Raw genomic sequence first — 16,694 nt, 5'->3', positions numbered from 1 at the left:
TGTGGAAAAACGCAGAGTTGTATAAAGTAGAAGTAGAAGTACTCTTACAGATGTAATTACAACACTAGTAGTATGATATTACAAAGTTGAAACCATGTAATATCACACTAGTGTTGTAATTACATCTGTTAGAGAACTTCTACTTCTACTTTATACAACTCTGGAAAAACGGCGATAGAGTACACACACACATGCATTGTAACACTACATTACTGTACCTTTCAAAATAGGTAAGTTATGAGGGTGCTGCTAATACACCCATACTACACACGGGCAGCTGCCCATGGTGATCCAGGTTTGAGTCGGACTCGAGTCTTATCCAACATGATCTCACAGAATTCTGTGAAATGAACCATCTATCCGACCATTATGACACAAAAATCTGTGGCAGTTTCATGGATTTTGACAAAATTCCATGATGGGGTCACAGAAGTGCTTTCTGTGATGGGCCCATGGAAATGTTATGTTCTCTCTCAGGATTTTTCTATTTTCATATATTTTTTCCTCAAAAAAACGTATTGTTAGGTTAGGGTTAGGGATAGTTTTGATCTGCACACAGCTTATGCCAGCATTCTTTTGTTTGATACAAGACTTTGGTAGCTTTTCAATCTAGTGGAAAAGACATTTCTCAAAAATATGTCTTTACTGATAGATTAGTGTTAGGAATTGTTTTGATCTGGGCACAACTTGAATTGCTATGGCATTCTTTTCTTTAGTAAGAGAATTTGGTATCGGGCAACCGGCTATTCTCCACCGGTTTGTCCGGTTTCCAAGGATAGATTTAACTGTGGGAACAGTGCTCTGGGAACATAGAGACAGCACCTCTGTGAGTCTATCATGGAGCACTTCCGTGACACCAATACGGAAGGTTTGGCAAAATCCGTGAGACGGCAGTGCCAGCTTTTGTGCCACATGTCATGGAATTCTGGGAGATCAGAGGCAGGGGCAACATCCAAGCCTGCCCTATCTCTCTCCCTCGCACATTTCCTGTCCACCTCTGACAACGACTCTCGCAATAAAGGCAGAAAAAAAAACATTAAAAACATATGCCAATTGGAAGATGCTTCCTCCCTTCAACCGAGAGATTTTGTCAGTCCATTCCTCAGAGATAGATGTAAATGGCTTCTGATTCCCACAGAAGTGCACATGCAGGGCCGGTTTTAAGCATAGGCTGGCTAGGCGGTCGCCTAGAGCGCAATGTGAAGAAGGAGCGCCGAAATGGCGCTCTCCGATGCATAATTTTGCGATATGGAGGTTTTTTTTATGAAGTCGCAATCAACAAAGCGTGGCGAAAGCGCTCCTCACGGCAAAGCGCCCCTCAGCCAATAGTAATATCGCTTTCAACTGTCTCTGCGAAGTCTGTGAACCAATAAACAGACAGTCCTGAGAAAGGGGGCGGGACGAGTGACAGCGTTCGATCTATTTTGAATTTGGAGACTCATTCGAGAGACAGAGGGCAAGCGCGAACAGCAATGCTGCTCTGCTGGGTGGAGAATTGTTATGTTCTCATTAAACCAGTCATTGCATGATGCAGGAGTTGCAGAGGGTGTTTTGGAAGTATGTGGTTTAATCAGCAACCGTTTGTGGTAATGTAAAGCCTAATAGTTATGAGGCTACTGTTTGGAATTAGAGGGAAAAGAGTTTTGCTTTTGATCTGAGAAATCGCTAGTTAGCATGCTAACATTAGCCTCCATTTTCTTTGCATTTGCCAAGTATGCCAAGCAATGAAATCCAGTAAAGTAGCTGCAAAGTCTGTTCCCATAAGTCCCATCACTCGGCGGCCATCTTGGCTACGCCTCAAACTGACTATTTGAGATTAGTCAGTGATGGGGTATATAAGAATGAATGGGGGAAATAATGTTGTGTGACATTGGGACAACACAGCGATACACAAGTCATATGGTTGGAATCACAATGAAAAACTGGGTTTAATGGCAGTCTTAGAATGACCGAAACATGAAAGTAACACTTTAAAACAGCGTTTTTCTTTATGCTATTTTCGATCTGCGCATGCGCCACATTCCACGACAACGTTCTGTTTTGCGGCAGGTGGGAGCAAGTTGCGTGGACTTCACCTCTTCCGGCCGGCTGTCAAACGGGCATCCATTCTCTAGTCATCGTACAGAAAAGACACTGGATTTATTTTCTGATAGCCAAAGCAGTAAGCACAATGGTCGTCCCTGCTCATCAGTAGGCTAATAAAAAAAAAATAGGCTATTGAATAAATTAATGATGTAGGCTAGCCTGCCTCAAAAATTGGTGTTTTAAACTGTGATATCATGTTGTTGCCTAAACTGATAATAGCTATGACCAACGGTGAAAAATATAAGAAAAAAAGTTAAACTGATCAAAGTTGAATGTCTTGCAGACTTGCTCCCGTTTTGCTTTTTCTTACTTATTTGTTTTCAACCATAAGAAAAACCACAACGGGTGTGCACATGTATGCACACGGCCGGTTTTGTTTCCGTGATTATATCTGTCCCTTTGTCTTGCACCTGCATTTTGGATGGGCGCAGAAAGGTGATTAATGGTCGAGTTGCGCTCTCTGCCCAATTCACAATGAAGTTTCCACGGACGGCAAACAAACCACATGGCCGCCAGCAAACAAACCGATTAGGTACGAGCAGTCGTAAAGGTTTACGTTTGCACTTGCGTCGAGGCGTCGAGACGATTGGATAAGTGACAGCGCAGCTCAGCAAGCAATTGGCTCTCGCATAGAGGTAGAAAATAACACTAGAGAGGACACAGCAATTTGCGACAGCACTGGGAAATGGCAGCTGGAGCTTCCCAACTTCGGTAGGTAGTGTAGGTACTTTCAGGCAATGCATGTCAATGGAGAACACGCCCACCCCTGTCAAGAAATTAACTAAAACTGTGTAAATATAAAGTAACACTTTAATCAAAGACCAGATTTGAAATGTCAGGCTACATATCTACTAAAATCATACAAGTCGATAAAATACATTTAAAAATAAAATAATATATTTTATGAACATAGTTAGCAACACACTTCAACTATTGTCCTTGTAGGCCTATAGTGTGTTGATGGACATTTTCACATGATTAAGCCATTTTTGACAGAGGTGAGCCTCGTTCTCCGTTAATTTCCATTTCTCTGATCTACCTCCAGATAATGGCCGCTACAGATTGCCGTAAAAGGGGGGGCGGGGTCCTCTCTAGTGTTATTTTCTACCTCTATGGGCTCTNGTTACCGGACAGGTGAGAGTGACGCCGGCAAACGCCATGTTCGCGTAGCCAAATGCTCTCGTTCATTCCTATGGGTGGTTTCACGAGTGATTCGTCTCGTATAAGAACGTCTCTGGTAGCTGTTAGTAGCCTACTCACTAACACCCACCTGACATCATAATACTTGCTTAGGTTGACCAACAATGTAAAGTAAGACTGGTGCCATGTTTAAAACAAGTTTAGCTGCCATATTTCCTTCCATCCACTTGAATGAATTACCTGCTTGTTGTTGCTTAAAAAAACATTGTTTCCAGACCAGAATGACATATAGGCCTACAATAATCATGTAGGAGAACCATGCACAGCATGTTTTCATGCTGAGTGATGTAGTATTGCAGACAAGTGAGGCTATTTACTATATTTTGTATATTATGAAATTCAAAAGCGTGACAGCTTTTCTCCCTTTCTCTCACCCTGTCCCTCCGGTTCAAACACATAGATAGCCCCCTTCTCATTCTCCTACTCACAAATGCACCACTATTTCCAGTACAGAAATGAAATTGGTTTGGAATCATAGACAGCACAAATGTGTAGCTTATTAAAATTGTTATGCTGCCATGCTTTCTGATGCTGTAGGTAGTGTAGATAGGCTATCAATGCAGACCTCCTTGGTTGGCCTATTGTCTACACATGCATTTGACATGCAAATGTACTGTACCACTCTCCTGGCATTTCAATTCCATTTTACAATTCAAACACATTGATAACCTCCCTCTCATATGGGGGCACCACCACCATTACATCCAAGACACCACACAGTGAAGGTACTTTCATGCGACTCAATCTGATGTGTTGGTCGGCTGTCCAAAAGAACCAGAAATCCATTTGATGCAAAACAGTTATTGTTCTTGATGCTATTTAGTTAAGCTTACTACCGGTATTACTCTTGTGTTCTGTAAGGTATAAAAAAAGGGGGGGGGGGGGGGGGCGCCAGAACTCAAACTCGCCTAGGGCGCCAAATAAGCCAGAACCGGCCCTGTGCACATGCACTCATAGCCTACATCGGTGGTAAGCATACACACTCTATCACATCCTTACTCGTATATGTGGTAAGATACACCCTCCACACATACAGTATGAGTATACGACTTCACTCACTAAGATGTGTTCCTGTTTCACAGCATCATTTTAATGTCATGTCATGACCTGCACTGATGTATGACTGATTTGAATAGAACAAGTTTCTTGTTTGGTTTCAATGTTACATGCACGTAGGTCAAACGACAGATCTTCACACAACGTTTACATGCTTGTAGATCACATGACAGGCTTCAAGTGCCACTCAAGGGTACTTTTGCTTTAGCTATGAACTCCAAATGTCAACCTCGGGACATTTTCTTGTTATGCATGATATGTTGATTGTAGTGTGGTTTGTGGATTATGCTGGTTGTTGAATGGACCCTCAACGGGACATTCTTAGGCCGCAATCCACGTTTGGAAAGCCATCACTTGGTTATAACTTTAGATTACTTGTAGGCCAATTACTACGGGTACTGTTTTGCCTACAACAGCAGAAAAAGATTGTGGTGAATGCAGATTCAGTTCTGTCCTGCTTTACTATAAAGTGATTTTAAATGGAAGAGAGCACATACCTATTGATGTTTAGTTACACTGTTGAACGGAAATTGAATGTGGGAGCATCGCATGTCCAACCATGCCCTCACCCCCTAGCCTAGGAGGATGTTATCATGCTCAGGAAAAACTCTCAATACGCAGTTTTGTGTGTTTTTTTCCTCTACTCACACCCAAAGGATATGCGCATCAGTAAAAGGCTAGCTAATAGGGCAGTGAGTCACACATACAGGAACTCAAATCATTCATGCACTGTAAAAGGCCAATAAAATAGTTGAAAAAGGGAAACACGAAACCTTGACTTGACTCAACGCAGGGCTGGACTGGTAATCTGGCATACAGGGCATTTTCCCGGTGGGCCGCCTGTCCTTAGGGCCTGATACTATTGTGTTGTTGTTGTTTCTGTTTTTTCCTTTAAAGACCAGCCTACGACTTAGACAGGGCAGGCCATTCATCCATCTTTTATATAGACAATAGACTGTGCCAATCATATTGGTGTAGAAAACAATGGGGTTGTGTCAAGGGCTGGCCTACGCCAAAAATGCCCGGGCTGTTTTATTGGGTCCCAGGCCATGCCTGACTCAAGGGAACATTCTGTCCCCACAGTATCTATAGCGACAGTAATGGCACCGAATTGAGTGCATGCACTCTGGTCAACTGGACTTCTTTGACAGCATTGCAAATTTCATCTCAGTGCAGATTTAAATGTGTACACTAGTATTAAATGTGATCTGCTACTTGGCAAACTGCAAAACGCCCTACATACTTTATCACTTCAATATGAGCTTCATCTTGTTAATGTTTGTATTAAATATCTGGCTGTGGTAAGACAAAGGTGGCTATATAGAGTGTCAAGCATTGTATACAAGCCTGTTTATGTGAATGAATGCCAGTGTACTTGAAAATAATGAAATGCTGATGCAGTTTACCTCTGGCGGATATTAAGTTAGCATTTCTCCACGAACATATGCAGGTGCAGGACCAAGGGCGCTACAAATGCTTCACCAGCACTCGTAAGGACAGCCAGGAGACATTCATCAACCTGCATGTGAAAGGTATGGAAAGATCCTTGCAAACGTCAACTCTGCTTTTCATTACACATCCTTTCCAGCTACATACAGCAATAATTATTGAAATTACAGCACAGAAGTACACAGTACATTGTAAATTGACTCTACTCTTTGAGTTTTGAATTTCCACTGCAAAAATGTACTGTATATCTGCTGAATAGCAAAAGCCTCAACATGCAATGTAACAATCGAAGGAATTTATATTGTAACTCAGTGGAATAATATAATGACGTTTTTGCCTGCTACTGTGAGAGTAGGGTTCTGATCCTGACTTGGGTGTATTACATTGCATTGCACTGAATATTACATTAAATTACATTACATCGCATTTAGCAGTTGCTTTTACCCAAATCGACTTAGAAAAAGAGGAAACAGACAGCAATATAGGCCTACAATGTGTGGGAAAATAAAGAGCGAAACAATATACTTAATATAGGCAATACGGAGTAGCTACAGAGTACAAAGTGTGCAGTGTTAATTCAGCACAGACAGTAGGATAGATTAGATTTGACTCTTAAACACAGCAAAACATGACTGTGTATGCAGGCAGAACCAAGTTGGTGCAGGAGAGTGGATGCCTAGGCCAATAGTTTCCCACTGGTGGTGTCCCATCAGCTGGCTTCCTGGTAGTTTTCCACTGGGACCAGGAGTGTGTGGTGCCCCTGAGGGCTTCTCGTGCCTCCCTCCCGCTATTCCCGGCTCTACTTATGCAGTGGAAACCTGTTTATGTCGGCCTTATGTAACATGTACCTTCACATTTGCATACAGCAGAGACATGGGCCTACTACTACTCACAGACACATGCATGTGCAGGGGCATTTTATACTTTACTCTGAATAAGCACTCTCCCTCTCTCTCTCTCTCTCTCTCTCTCTCTCTCTCTCTCTCTCTCTCTCTCTCTCTCTCTCTCTCTATCTCTCTCTCACACTCACACACACACACACACACACACACACACACACACACACACACACACACACACACACACACACACACACACACACACACACACACACACACACACACACACACACACATTACAATTTGCACAAGCTCAATGCAGTTGAATGTGAGCTCCCAAGGGACACTGGTGTGTGTGTGTTCACTTGTGACAACACTGGCCTATAAAACCATGCAATATTTGGTTATAATAACAAATGCACTTGGTTGTTGATTAACAAACAAATATCCATACTTGAAAACACACAGAGGCGCATCTTGCCACCAGGCAAGGCAGGCAGCCGCTTGGGGCCCCCAAGCCCCTAGATAGTGAATAACAGCCCACACTTTACCACAGTAGTGGCGATTTTGGTTCAAATGTTCATTCTTTTGCATTTTCGCTTTGGGCCCCGCCTCTGTAAACACATTTTACTTTACGCTGACTACAAAACAGCTCCAATTGCTCACCAGCCCTGTCAATCAATCTTCCACAGCTCCGATCCCATTGGTGCGCATGGAGATGACCAACGAGTCTGTCACCTGCATGTCCCAGAACATCTACCCTGCCCCTGAAGTGTTGTGGTCCACGGACCCGCCCGTGGCTCCGTGTGCCTTGGTGAACTCCACGCGCAAGACCCCCGACTCCCGCGGCCTGTTCAGCATCGAGAGCAGAGTGGGGATCGTGGGTAACGTCTCGGACTTCACCTACTTTTGTTCCGTCCGTTCCGCAGATGGATCCCAAGAGTGGACAGCCTCACGGAGACAGCAAGGTGGGAGGAGTGCACTTGTTCTGACAAGAAGAACACACGTGAAAAAGAAATAAATACACTGCAAAAAATGTATGAAGGTTCCTGAAATAATCCCCCAGATGTTTCATGGGTGGAACCCAAAAAGGTCCCTGAATAACCTAAAACTCGTTGGAAGAAACCCAAGCTTCTCCAGAGAACTCTTCTGTTTGGTTACTGTGGAGGAACCTACAAAAGTTCTCTAAGAAACACTTTAGAACAGCTTGGGCTTCTATAAGCACCTAGAGCAGAGCAGTCAAATTAATTTTGGTCCAGGAGCCGCATGAAGTAAATCTGATCTCAAAAGTTCATATCATGTTGCTAGTCATCTCGAGGTCAATGTCAGCGGGTATATTAGGAGCATAGACTGTAAATGGTAAGCAAAAAAAGGGCAAAGGATTGAAAACCTGGAATCTCAGACAACTGCAGGAACTTTGTAATGGCTTAGACCAGTGCTGTAGTCTACTTTTTTATGGTGGGTATACTGTATATTTGAGCATTTTCTGAAGTGGGTATACTGTATATATTTGTGCTATTCAAAACAATGGATGAACCAATTTTAAGTGGGTATACTGAAATCCCTGAAATTTAGAAGTGGGTATACTCCGTATACCCGCGTTCTATGTAGACTACACCACTGGCTTAGACTTTTTTGACATTCTTACGTTTTTTTTTTCTTTTCTTTTCTTTACACGTCTGGGGCCGTATTAAACGATGGACCTTATGTTTGACACCCCTGACCTAGAGGTTCATTAGACACAGCAACTATTGAGCGTTCTTTGAGGAACCTTTACGTTTTACAGTGCATGACCCGTACAAAGTGACTCAATGGCTGTATGTGGACAATAATACATGGACCACTTTGATTGTAGGTGCCATATCAGTAAGCACACAGCAGGACAGGGTGACAGACACTGCCCTCATGTGAAGAAAAAGGGAAAACAGTTCGGTAACACTTTATTTTAGGGATACATCTATTAACAGTAATACATACAATGTTAATGCCTGCATAAGTAACTTGTAAGGCATGTACTAAGCCAACGCTAAGGCCTACTAGGTCATTACTAAGGTTAAATTGGTTATAAATCCCTTATTGTGCATGAACAAGACATTTGCGAATACAAGTTACTTATACAGGGACATTGTATGTATTAGTGCTAGTACATGTATCCCTAAAATAAAGTGTTACCTCATTTCTACTAGTTATGAAATATATGCTGGCTTCACTTCACAATAAATAATCTAGGCCTCTGTGAGACTTCACCTGTTTCTTTCATTGGTACCTCAGCACAAAGAGGGTCAATATGCGTAAATAGACTGTGAAGATACACAGAGCGTTTGTTTAGTGTTACCTTAGGTCCTTATTTTCTGGGGACAGCGCCATTGTAGTAGCCTGGCTCTCGCGCAGACCCTTAGTGCTTCGTGCATCTTCGTTACACTTTGTGAGCTCGTGGATGAATATCCATCTGCGTGAGAACCAGGTTACCGATTGTAGATGGTCTGTCCCAGAAAAAAAAGACACTAAACCCACATTGTTGTGTATAGATATTGTATTGCCCTATTTACCTGATTCCCTCTCCTATAACAGATGACTTGTTTGGCGAGTCTGGCAGAAGTCTTCTGATCCCCTGCATCACCCGACAGCCAAATCAGAATTTCACGCTGTCCTGGAGCTTCAATCGGGGCCGCAACCCCGTCACCCTCCTCACGTACGACAGCCGCACTCAGCAGACCAGCAGCAGCACCTGGCAGGGCCGAGTGGAGCTGGACCAGGAGCAAGTGCTGCTGGGAAATGGATCTCTCCGCCTGCTGAGCCCCGAGAGTGGGGAGAACACCGGCAGCTACACCTGCACCCTCTCTGCCTTCCAGACAAAACACGTGGTGCAGGTCTGGGTCAACGTCACAGATAGAAGTGCAGGTACACAGGAGCTTTTTATTACATTTAGCACAAACAACAACAACAACGAAACACAGAACAACAACATGGCTTTGACTTTCTATCTAAAATCTGTGATTTCTATTGTTGAAAACCAATAGTGGAACTCATTTTGAATGTAAATATTGAATGACATTTCTCTCGTGAATTTCTTGAGTGTGAAATTGTTTAAAGAAGTCATAAGGTGCAACAAAAAAAAAGCTAATAGAAATGGGCTCACGATAGTAATAATGAGGGCATCAGTCAGCTTGCTCACGTTGCCATTGGTAGACTACCTTGATCAAAAAAGACAACATAAGGGCTGCCTGCATGAATATACTGCTATTTGTTGTTGGCAGATGAAGGTCAGCGTGTGTGCAAGCGGTCTTGGTGGGGTACAGCTGCCTCTGTGTGTGTGTTTGTCCTGACTATGGTGGCAGGGATGCTACGCTGCTTCAGGATGGGAGGTAATCAATCAATCAATCAATTAATCAATTAATCATGGCTGAATGCCTGTAATGTGAACAACAGATTGGAATGAAGTGTCCAATGCTTATAAGCCAATGTGAATTAAAGAGAATTTTTACTCTACAATTGTTGAATTTAAAAAAACCTATTGCTGACCTTTATATTAAGTGTGACCATTGGCAGTGACCACCATGTTGACATGATCTCTTCCATGACCTCTAGGTGGTGCTCATGGACATGTAAATGGAGGCAAGGTCGTGAAGCTCTGCATGTCCCAAATAGGTCAGTGTTTCATTCTGCAGGGTAGCGCAGCTGATATCAAAGTGCAAAGTTAATTTCACCTAACATTCTTCTAACTCGTTTTCATTTTCTGACAGACATACCTATACTGGACCTAACCGGAGGCGATGCGAACCGGGTGGATGGATCTAGTGGTCCAAATGATGGAAATGGTGCCAGACCTCATGAAACCACAGCTGAATCACATGTGAGCCATGACTCCGATGACTTCCAAAGGCACCCCATCCCAGAAGGAGACATCACGGAAATAGAGGAATTAGGAATAGGAAGTGATGTCATGATGGCAGAGGTTTTAATAGGAAGTGATGTCATAACAGCCCTGACACTGGAAGCCGACTTGCCAACACCTGCCTCACCTGAATATGTAACAGGAATCTGCTCCATACCAGGAAATGAACACGTTTTGGAAAGTCCAATAGAAGAATATGGCTCCCCAATCCCAATGCAAGCTGGAGGTAGCAGTGAGTCAAACCCACAGGTGGATGGAAATGGTGTCGTGATGATGACAGCCACAACAGGAACCGTTGCAACAGAGTCCGCCATGCCAGGACATGTTATGGTGATACACTGCGAACCGGAGAGGCCCCCAAAAGATCAGACGCAAGGCCTGGGCTCCGCCAACTCAGACTCGTACTTCCTAAAGCTGGCTCTTTTCCCCTCCTCACACAAAGACTTGAGCTCCAGCATTGCTCCAAACAAGCTGGAGGGCGACGAGAACGTCTTCATAGTGCCTGAGCAATTTCAAATTCATGGGCTCAGGTGATAGAGGTTGTGGCGATATGAAGAGTTCATGAAGAGAATGCAAAAAAAGAGGACTTTATAAAAATGAAACACAAAATGAGAACAAATTTCTGACCAAATAATTTAAAAGAACCCGTAAACCATTTGAACTGAATTGAACACCTCTCTGCCAAGTTGTAATGCACCTGTTCACCTTAATGACATTTTTTTATTCATACACTTAACATAGCCATAACAGACTGCTTCCTGTGTCATAATGTATGTATGTCATAATATATAGCAGTTCTTCCTCTGTTGTGTACACATAATAGCTCTTATATGACCATATAGTGGAGAAAATCTTATCCTTCTCTTTACATTGGTTTGGTAGCAATTCCATTTGTGCTGCACAGTGTGTGCATTCCAATATGCGACCTTGGGTCCTCCACTTGTGCTTGTGGCTTCATACCAGGAAGTAATATGTCATGATGACATCACTGACAACAACATTATACTTCAATATCTCACAAAAGCTCAATTGTAAAGTAATTTTCCTATTTGCAAACTGGATGGTGAATGAAAAACAGTCCCCCAAAAGTTGTTGTGGCTAGGCTGACCGCAGGGAAACTTTATTGTTTTCTCCACGGAGGAGGGGCCAAGAGGCGGGGTGAGGCCACAAGCCCAAGTGGAGGACGCAAGGTCGCATATTGCAATGCACCCTATATCTTATGTACTGCCTTGCATTAGCATTATATTGCAGATAATCATCATTATATTCTATAGTGAAGTCATATGAATAAATAGCAACCCAAATCAATGCAACATTTTATTAGTGTAGTAGGACAACAGTTACTGATCAGTGCAAAACAAAATCCTAGATACTTGCCAGCTTTGCGTGATTTTACTTTTTTTTCTTCGTTTTTCCATGTTTCCAGCATGTGCTTTACTTATAACTACAGTGCTGTTATTGAAGCCACATTTTACATCTGCTATTCATAACCACAAACATTCATAACTGATAGTATGTCTAACACTGCCAATTTGTATCATGACAAATAAATGTCTCCTTCAAATTATCTTAGCTATGTCATGACTAGGCCTACTACCACAACAACTACTATCTTCTTATGCACACAAGAAAACAGCATATCACATTCTATAACAATAAGAGAGAGAGAGAGAGAGAGAGAGAGAGAGAGAGAGAGAGGGAGAGAGAGAGAGAGAGAGAGAGAGAGAGAGAGAGAGAGAGAGAGAGAGAGAGAGAGAGAGAGAGAGAGAGAGAGAGAGAGATCATACCAATGGTTCATTTGGTTCAAGTCTAAATATTCCCCGTCCTAGTTTAGAGGAGTTTCCCTTGACAAATTCCTTCTTTTTCCTTTGTGCACATGTCAATCTACAATCTAGTTCAGGGGTTCCCAACCTTTTCAAACTTGGGGCCCACTCGTAATTGTCACAAATGTTCGGGGCCCACCTCTGACCCAATTACAAATAAATGTCAAATACATCAACAGCAACACACACCAAAATGTGATTATAATTTTAAGAAAATTATTTCAAGGCCCACTTGGAATACCTTCAGGGCCCACCAGTGGGCCCCGGCCCATAGGTTGAAAATCACTGATCTAGTTCAATCCGTGGGCCGGCCGGATGGAATGTACAAGCGGGGTGGATCTGGCCCGCAGGCCGTCACCTCAGCACCCCTGATCTACATGCCCCCCGGCTCTCCACCACCCCCGCTTTGATCCTGAAAGGTGTCTACCGATGTTATGCTTGCAACCGTAGAGAGATAACTTGTTCACATTTTCATTTAGTTTACTCAGGCTGACACACACACACACACACGTACGCACACACACACACACACACACACACACACACACACACACACACACACACACACACACACACGCACGCACACGCATGCACGCACGCACGCACACACACACACACACACACACACACACACACATACACACACGCACGCATGCACACACACACACAGACACACACAAACCTTTTTGCATTCTCCTGCGACCCCACGACCATCCCACCATCAGTCTTTGTGATCTACGCAACAACCAGAGGAGGGAGACAGTTTCCCAGTCTACTGCAAACCACATCAGACTTGACTCCCATCGCCGGCATCCTTGACAATATGCCAGAACATCTGCTGTTAACATTCCTAATTTCCTCCTGCTCTCTCTGCTCTCAGCCCACCACCCTGTGCCTGTGTGTACTCACTCAACTGTGTTCTTCTGCGATGTCCACTTGGTCCAGATGTGCTGTATACAGTACAGACTCAGCTGACATGTCACTTGAGGGTTAGAAAGCACTGGAAATGATACATAACAATGCAATATTTGGTCACGGGGAACAAATACGCTTATTTTCATGTCCTATAGTAAAATATAAAGATTGTGCATCATTAAAATTTGATCATTCATTTGGTTTGGTTAAGCATAAGTTTCAAAAACATGTACCTTTATGCTGGCAGTGTTGTGATGATATGAGCGACCAGTCGAGTAGCGCCATTACAATACACTACAAGTGCCTCTAAGGGGTTGGAAGAGTGTTTGGGTTTTGGTTATGTAAAAAGCCTATTGGTCTGTGTCTTGGGTGTAAGCACCAGAGCCATCTAATAACAGAGTTACGTCACTCCCATAGACCTCTATGGACCAATCTTTCCACAGCAATGGCGGCTCTCATGGAGCCTCACGGAGCGTTAACATGGAAATCCCCATTGACTTTAGTTCTATTAGAAGTTACTTAGTTCTAGGAGGTGGCCGTAGAACACAGAAAATGTGGTAAAGGTAATGTAATTTGTTTGTACTTAATCTTTGTTTGGTATGTGATGGTTCTGTGTTAGTTTCCAACGAACAGAAGTTTACTGTTAAGAAACATTTTAATCTACGCGGATCACATCACCAACCGACTTCCTGGTCCCCGGTTTGCGCAACTCTGTTATTAGATGGCTCTGGTAAGCACATGACAAACATCTGCATTGATATACAGACCTATCAACACAGTTTTACTTATGAGGTATGAAGTCAGTATTAGCAGGCTTACCAACACAGTTTTGGTTATGAAGTAAGAAGTCAGTATTAGCAGGCTTACCAACACAGTTTTGGTTGACGTGTGGCAGTATAACTCCAGTATTTTGGTTACTCTGTCTTCTTCTCTACACACCATAAACCGCACCCTCCAGTCTCCCTCTTCTCTCGCTGTTGAGCTTGGCTGTATCCAAACAATCCATGGTGATTAATATCCTGGGGAGAACAAAACACACAAAACAATGGCTTCTCTTCTTCCCTCGCCAATGGGTTCCCCCCCACCCCACCCCACCCGGATCCATTCTCATCTACACATTGCTTTAGTGTTGCATCACCTCTTCCAAAAGCAAGGAAATGGGTGACACGTTTTCATTCCAAGGCCCTTAATCAGTTATTCCACACTGCATGTCCTATCCAACAGCAACAGCACACATTTAACACCAGGGGAGCATCCCTATGTTCCTCGGTCCTATGTTCCCTGGGTCCTATGTTCCCCGGGTCCTATGTTACCCGGTTCCTATGTTCCCCTGTCTTTGTATGGGACCGGGGAACATAGCACCCTTTTTCTAAAAAAAGGGTTCCATGTTCCCCGCATTGTATGTTTTTGAGTTTTCAAATTGTGGCCTTGCCAAAACACTTAACACCAGGGGAGCATACATATGTTCAGGGGTGTAGTGGGCGCAGTACACGAGGGTACGCAGTCCACACACTTCTCCTGACGTGAGATAAAAAAATATATATTCTGCCCATGTTTACGTAAATACAAAAAGGAATGAGCACATAGCAGTATTGCAGGTGATTGACCAAACAGATGAAAACGGAGAAACCATGACGGTATAGATAAAGGACAATTGGGAGGGTTGACATAAAGTTGAATTATTTGATGACGTTAAAAATCGCGTACCCCCACTTTAAAAAATCCCCACTACACCACTGCCTATGTTCCCCAGGTCCTATGTTCCCCTGATTTTGAATGGGACAGGGGAACATAGGACCCTTTTTCTAAAAAAAGGGTTCTATGTTCCCCGCATTGTATGTTTCTGAGTTTTCAAATTGTGCCCTTCCCAAAACCATCCCTAAACCTAACCTGTCAGTAATGCAATGTTTCTGAGTTGTAAATTTGTGCCCTGACCAAAACTATCCCTAAACCTAACCTGTCAGAGGTGCAACAACAACCTGCGCTTTGCCATGTGGCAGCAGTCTACTTGGAAGCAGAGGGGAACATAGAACCCTTTTTTGAAAAAAGGGTCCTAAGTTCCCCGGTTGCAGGGAACATAGGACCTGGGGAACATAGGGATGACCCCAACACCAGCGCCCATCTTCAACTCAGAGCCATGTTATTGACACTGGCATCACGTTAAGACAATGCCAGACCATTAACGCAGACTAGCATCTCCAACACACACCACACATTTCCAACAAATGCACATTCCTTGACAGCAACTCACTGACAACATAATGTAGCCTCCTTGCACACTCATTTCTAAAAATACTGAACTACATCATAACAATATTGCTATGACATTGCCATTAAGACTTTGTTCATTACAGCCTCAACTCACACAAAAAGACATACACATAGACAAACACAGATACATGATACATGTTTTTTTTTTTTAAACGGGCAGGGTCAGGCCAAGTAAGGTCAGACCCAAATTTAGACCTGGAGCGCTTGAGGGCAAATCCCAGAGGCTACTCTTGCTCCTAATTTTCTGTGGCTATAGGTCGCAATATCTATCCTATAATTGCTTTCTCTGTATGTGTGTCGGCCCTCTGTCCTTGTCCCTTGAGAATGGTCATCATTGAGGACGTCACATCGCAATACAGTAAAAGGTGAGTGGACGAGGATCGAGGATTGAGGATTGAGGCGGGAGGTGATATGCCATAGCAGCAAGGCTGCAAGTGGTGCTTGTTAAACTCTCCCCTGATTCCATCTTTGGTTCCTGCATGGGAGGGGGGGGGGTTTGGATGATGCACGAGGCCGAAGACCAGAAGAACAAGGAAGCAACTGGAGAATACATTTATCGAGACCCAGACCATGTGTTGTAGGACACCAAAAATAAACCCCTGTTTGAAAGAAAAAGAAACAAACAAAAACTTTCAAAAATGTCCAAAAATGCCCACCCTGCCAGTACAGGGTCAGGCGCGATCAGAGCAGATTTAGACCTGGTTCAAAAGAGGACAATTCCCCAGAGGCTGCCCTCGCTCCTCACTGTCTGTGTGTTTGTTATCTTTGTGGAACTGATGAAATGTAGTAGAGCAGTTGTTCTCAACCTTTTGTTTTGAAGAAACGCCCCTTGTCTTCACAAGCCTCCCAATGCCCCTTTGACATCATCATAAGACTAACAACGTCCCCCTAAATATAAAGACAATTAAATTAACTAATGCCCCCCCATGGCAACTAAGCACAGGCCCCTCTCAGCTGTATCCTTCTCGCCCCTCTAGAGCTCTCCAACGCCCCCCTCAGGGGGCTGTACCGCCCCCGTTGAGAAACTCAATTGTAGAGTAAGCTCTGGGGGAATTTGATTCCTTCTTTGATTCCTCGAGGTGTGAGAAAGAGTCACGAGGCCGAATGAAGCAACTGTATAGAGGATAGATATTGAGATGCAGCCATGTGGTGGTTGGCTGT

At 43.5% G+C, this 16,694-nt stretch overlaps 1 protein-coding gene across 1 annotated transcript in view; it reads left to right on the top strand.

Annotated features, from left to right (window-relative positions):
- The window catches only part of hhla2a.1 (HERV-H LTR-associating 2a, tandem duplicate 1), a 40,098-nt gene extending 29,040 nt beyond the window's left edge, over window positions 1-11,058 (top strand). Inside the window, exons 8-12 of the mRNA XM_063204206.1 lie at window positions 5,792-5,873; window positions 7,322-7,597; window positions 9,201-9,530; window positions 10,218-10,277; window positions 10,829-11,058. Coding sequence (XP_063060276.1) covers window positions 5,792-5,873; window positions 7,322-7,597; window positions 9,201-9,530; window positions 10,218-10,277; window positions 10,829-11,058 — 978 coding nt within the window. The remainder of the gene's footprint in view (window positions 1-5,791; window positions 5,874-7,321; window positions 7,598-9,200; window positions 9,531-10,217; window positions 10,278-10,828) is intronic.
- The last annotated feature ends 5,636 nt before the right edge of the window (window positions 11,059-16,694 follow it).

This window comes from Engraulis encrasicolus, chromosome 7, assembly GCF_034702125.1.
Source record: "Engraulis encrasicolus isolate BLACKSEA-1 chromosome 7, IST_EnEncr_1.0, whole genome shotgun sequence".
Classification (NCBI taxonomy): Eukaryota; Metazoa; Chordata; class Actinopteri; order Clupeiformes; family Engraulidae; genus Engraulis; species Engraulis encrasicolus.
Note: the sequence above shows the minus strand (reverse complement) of the source record. Positions and strands in the feature narration are given on the sequence as shown.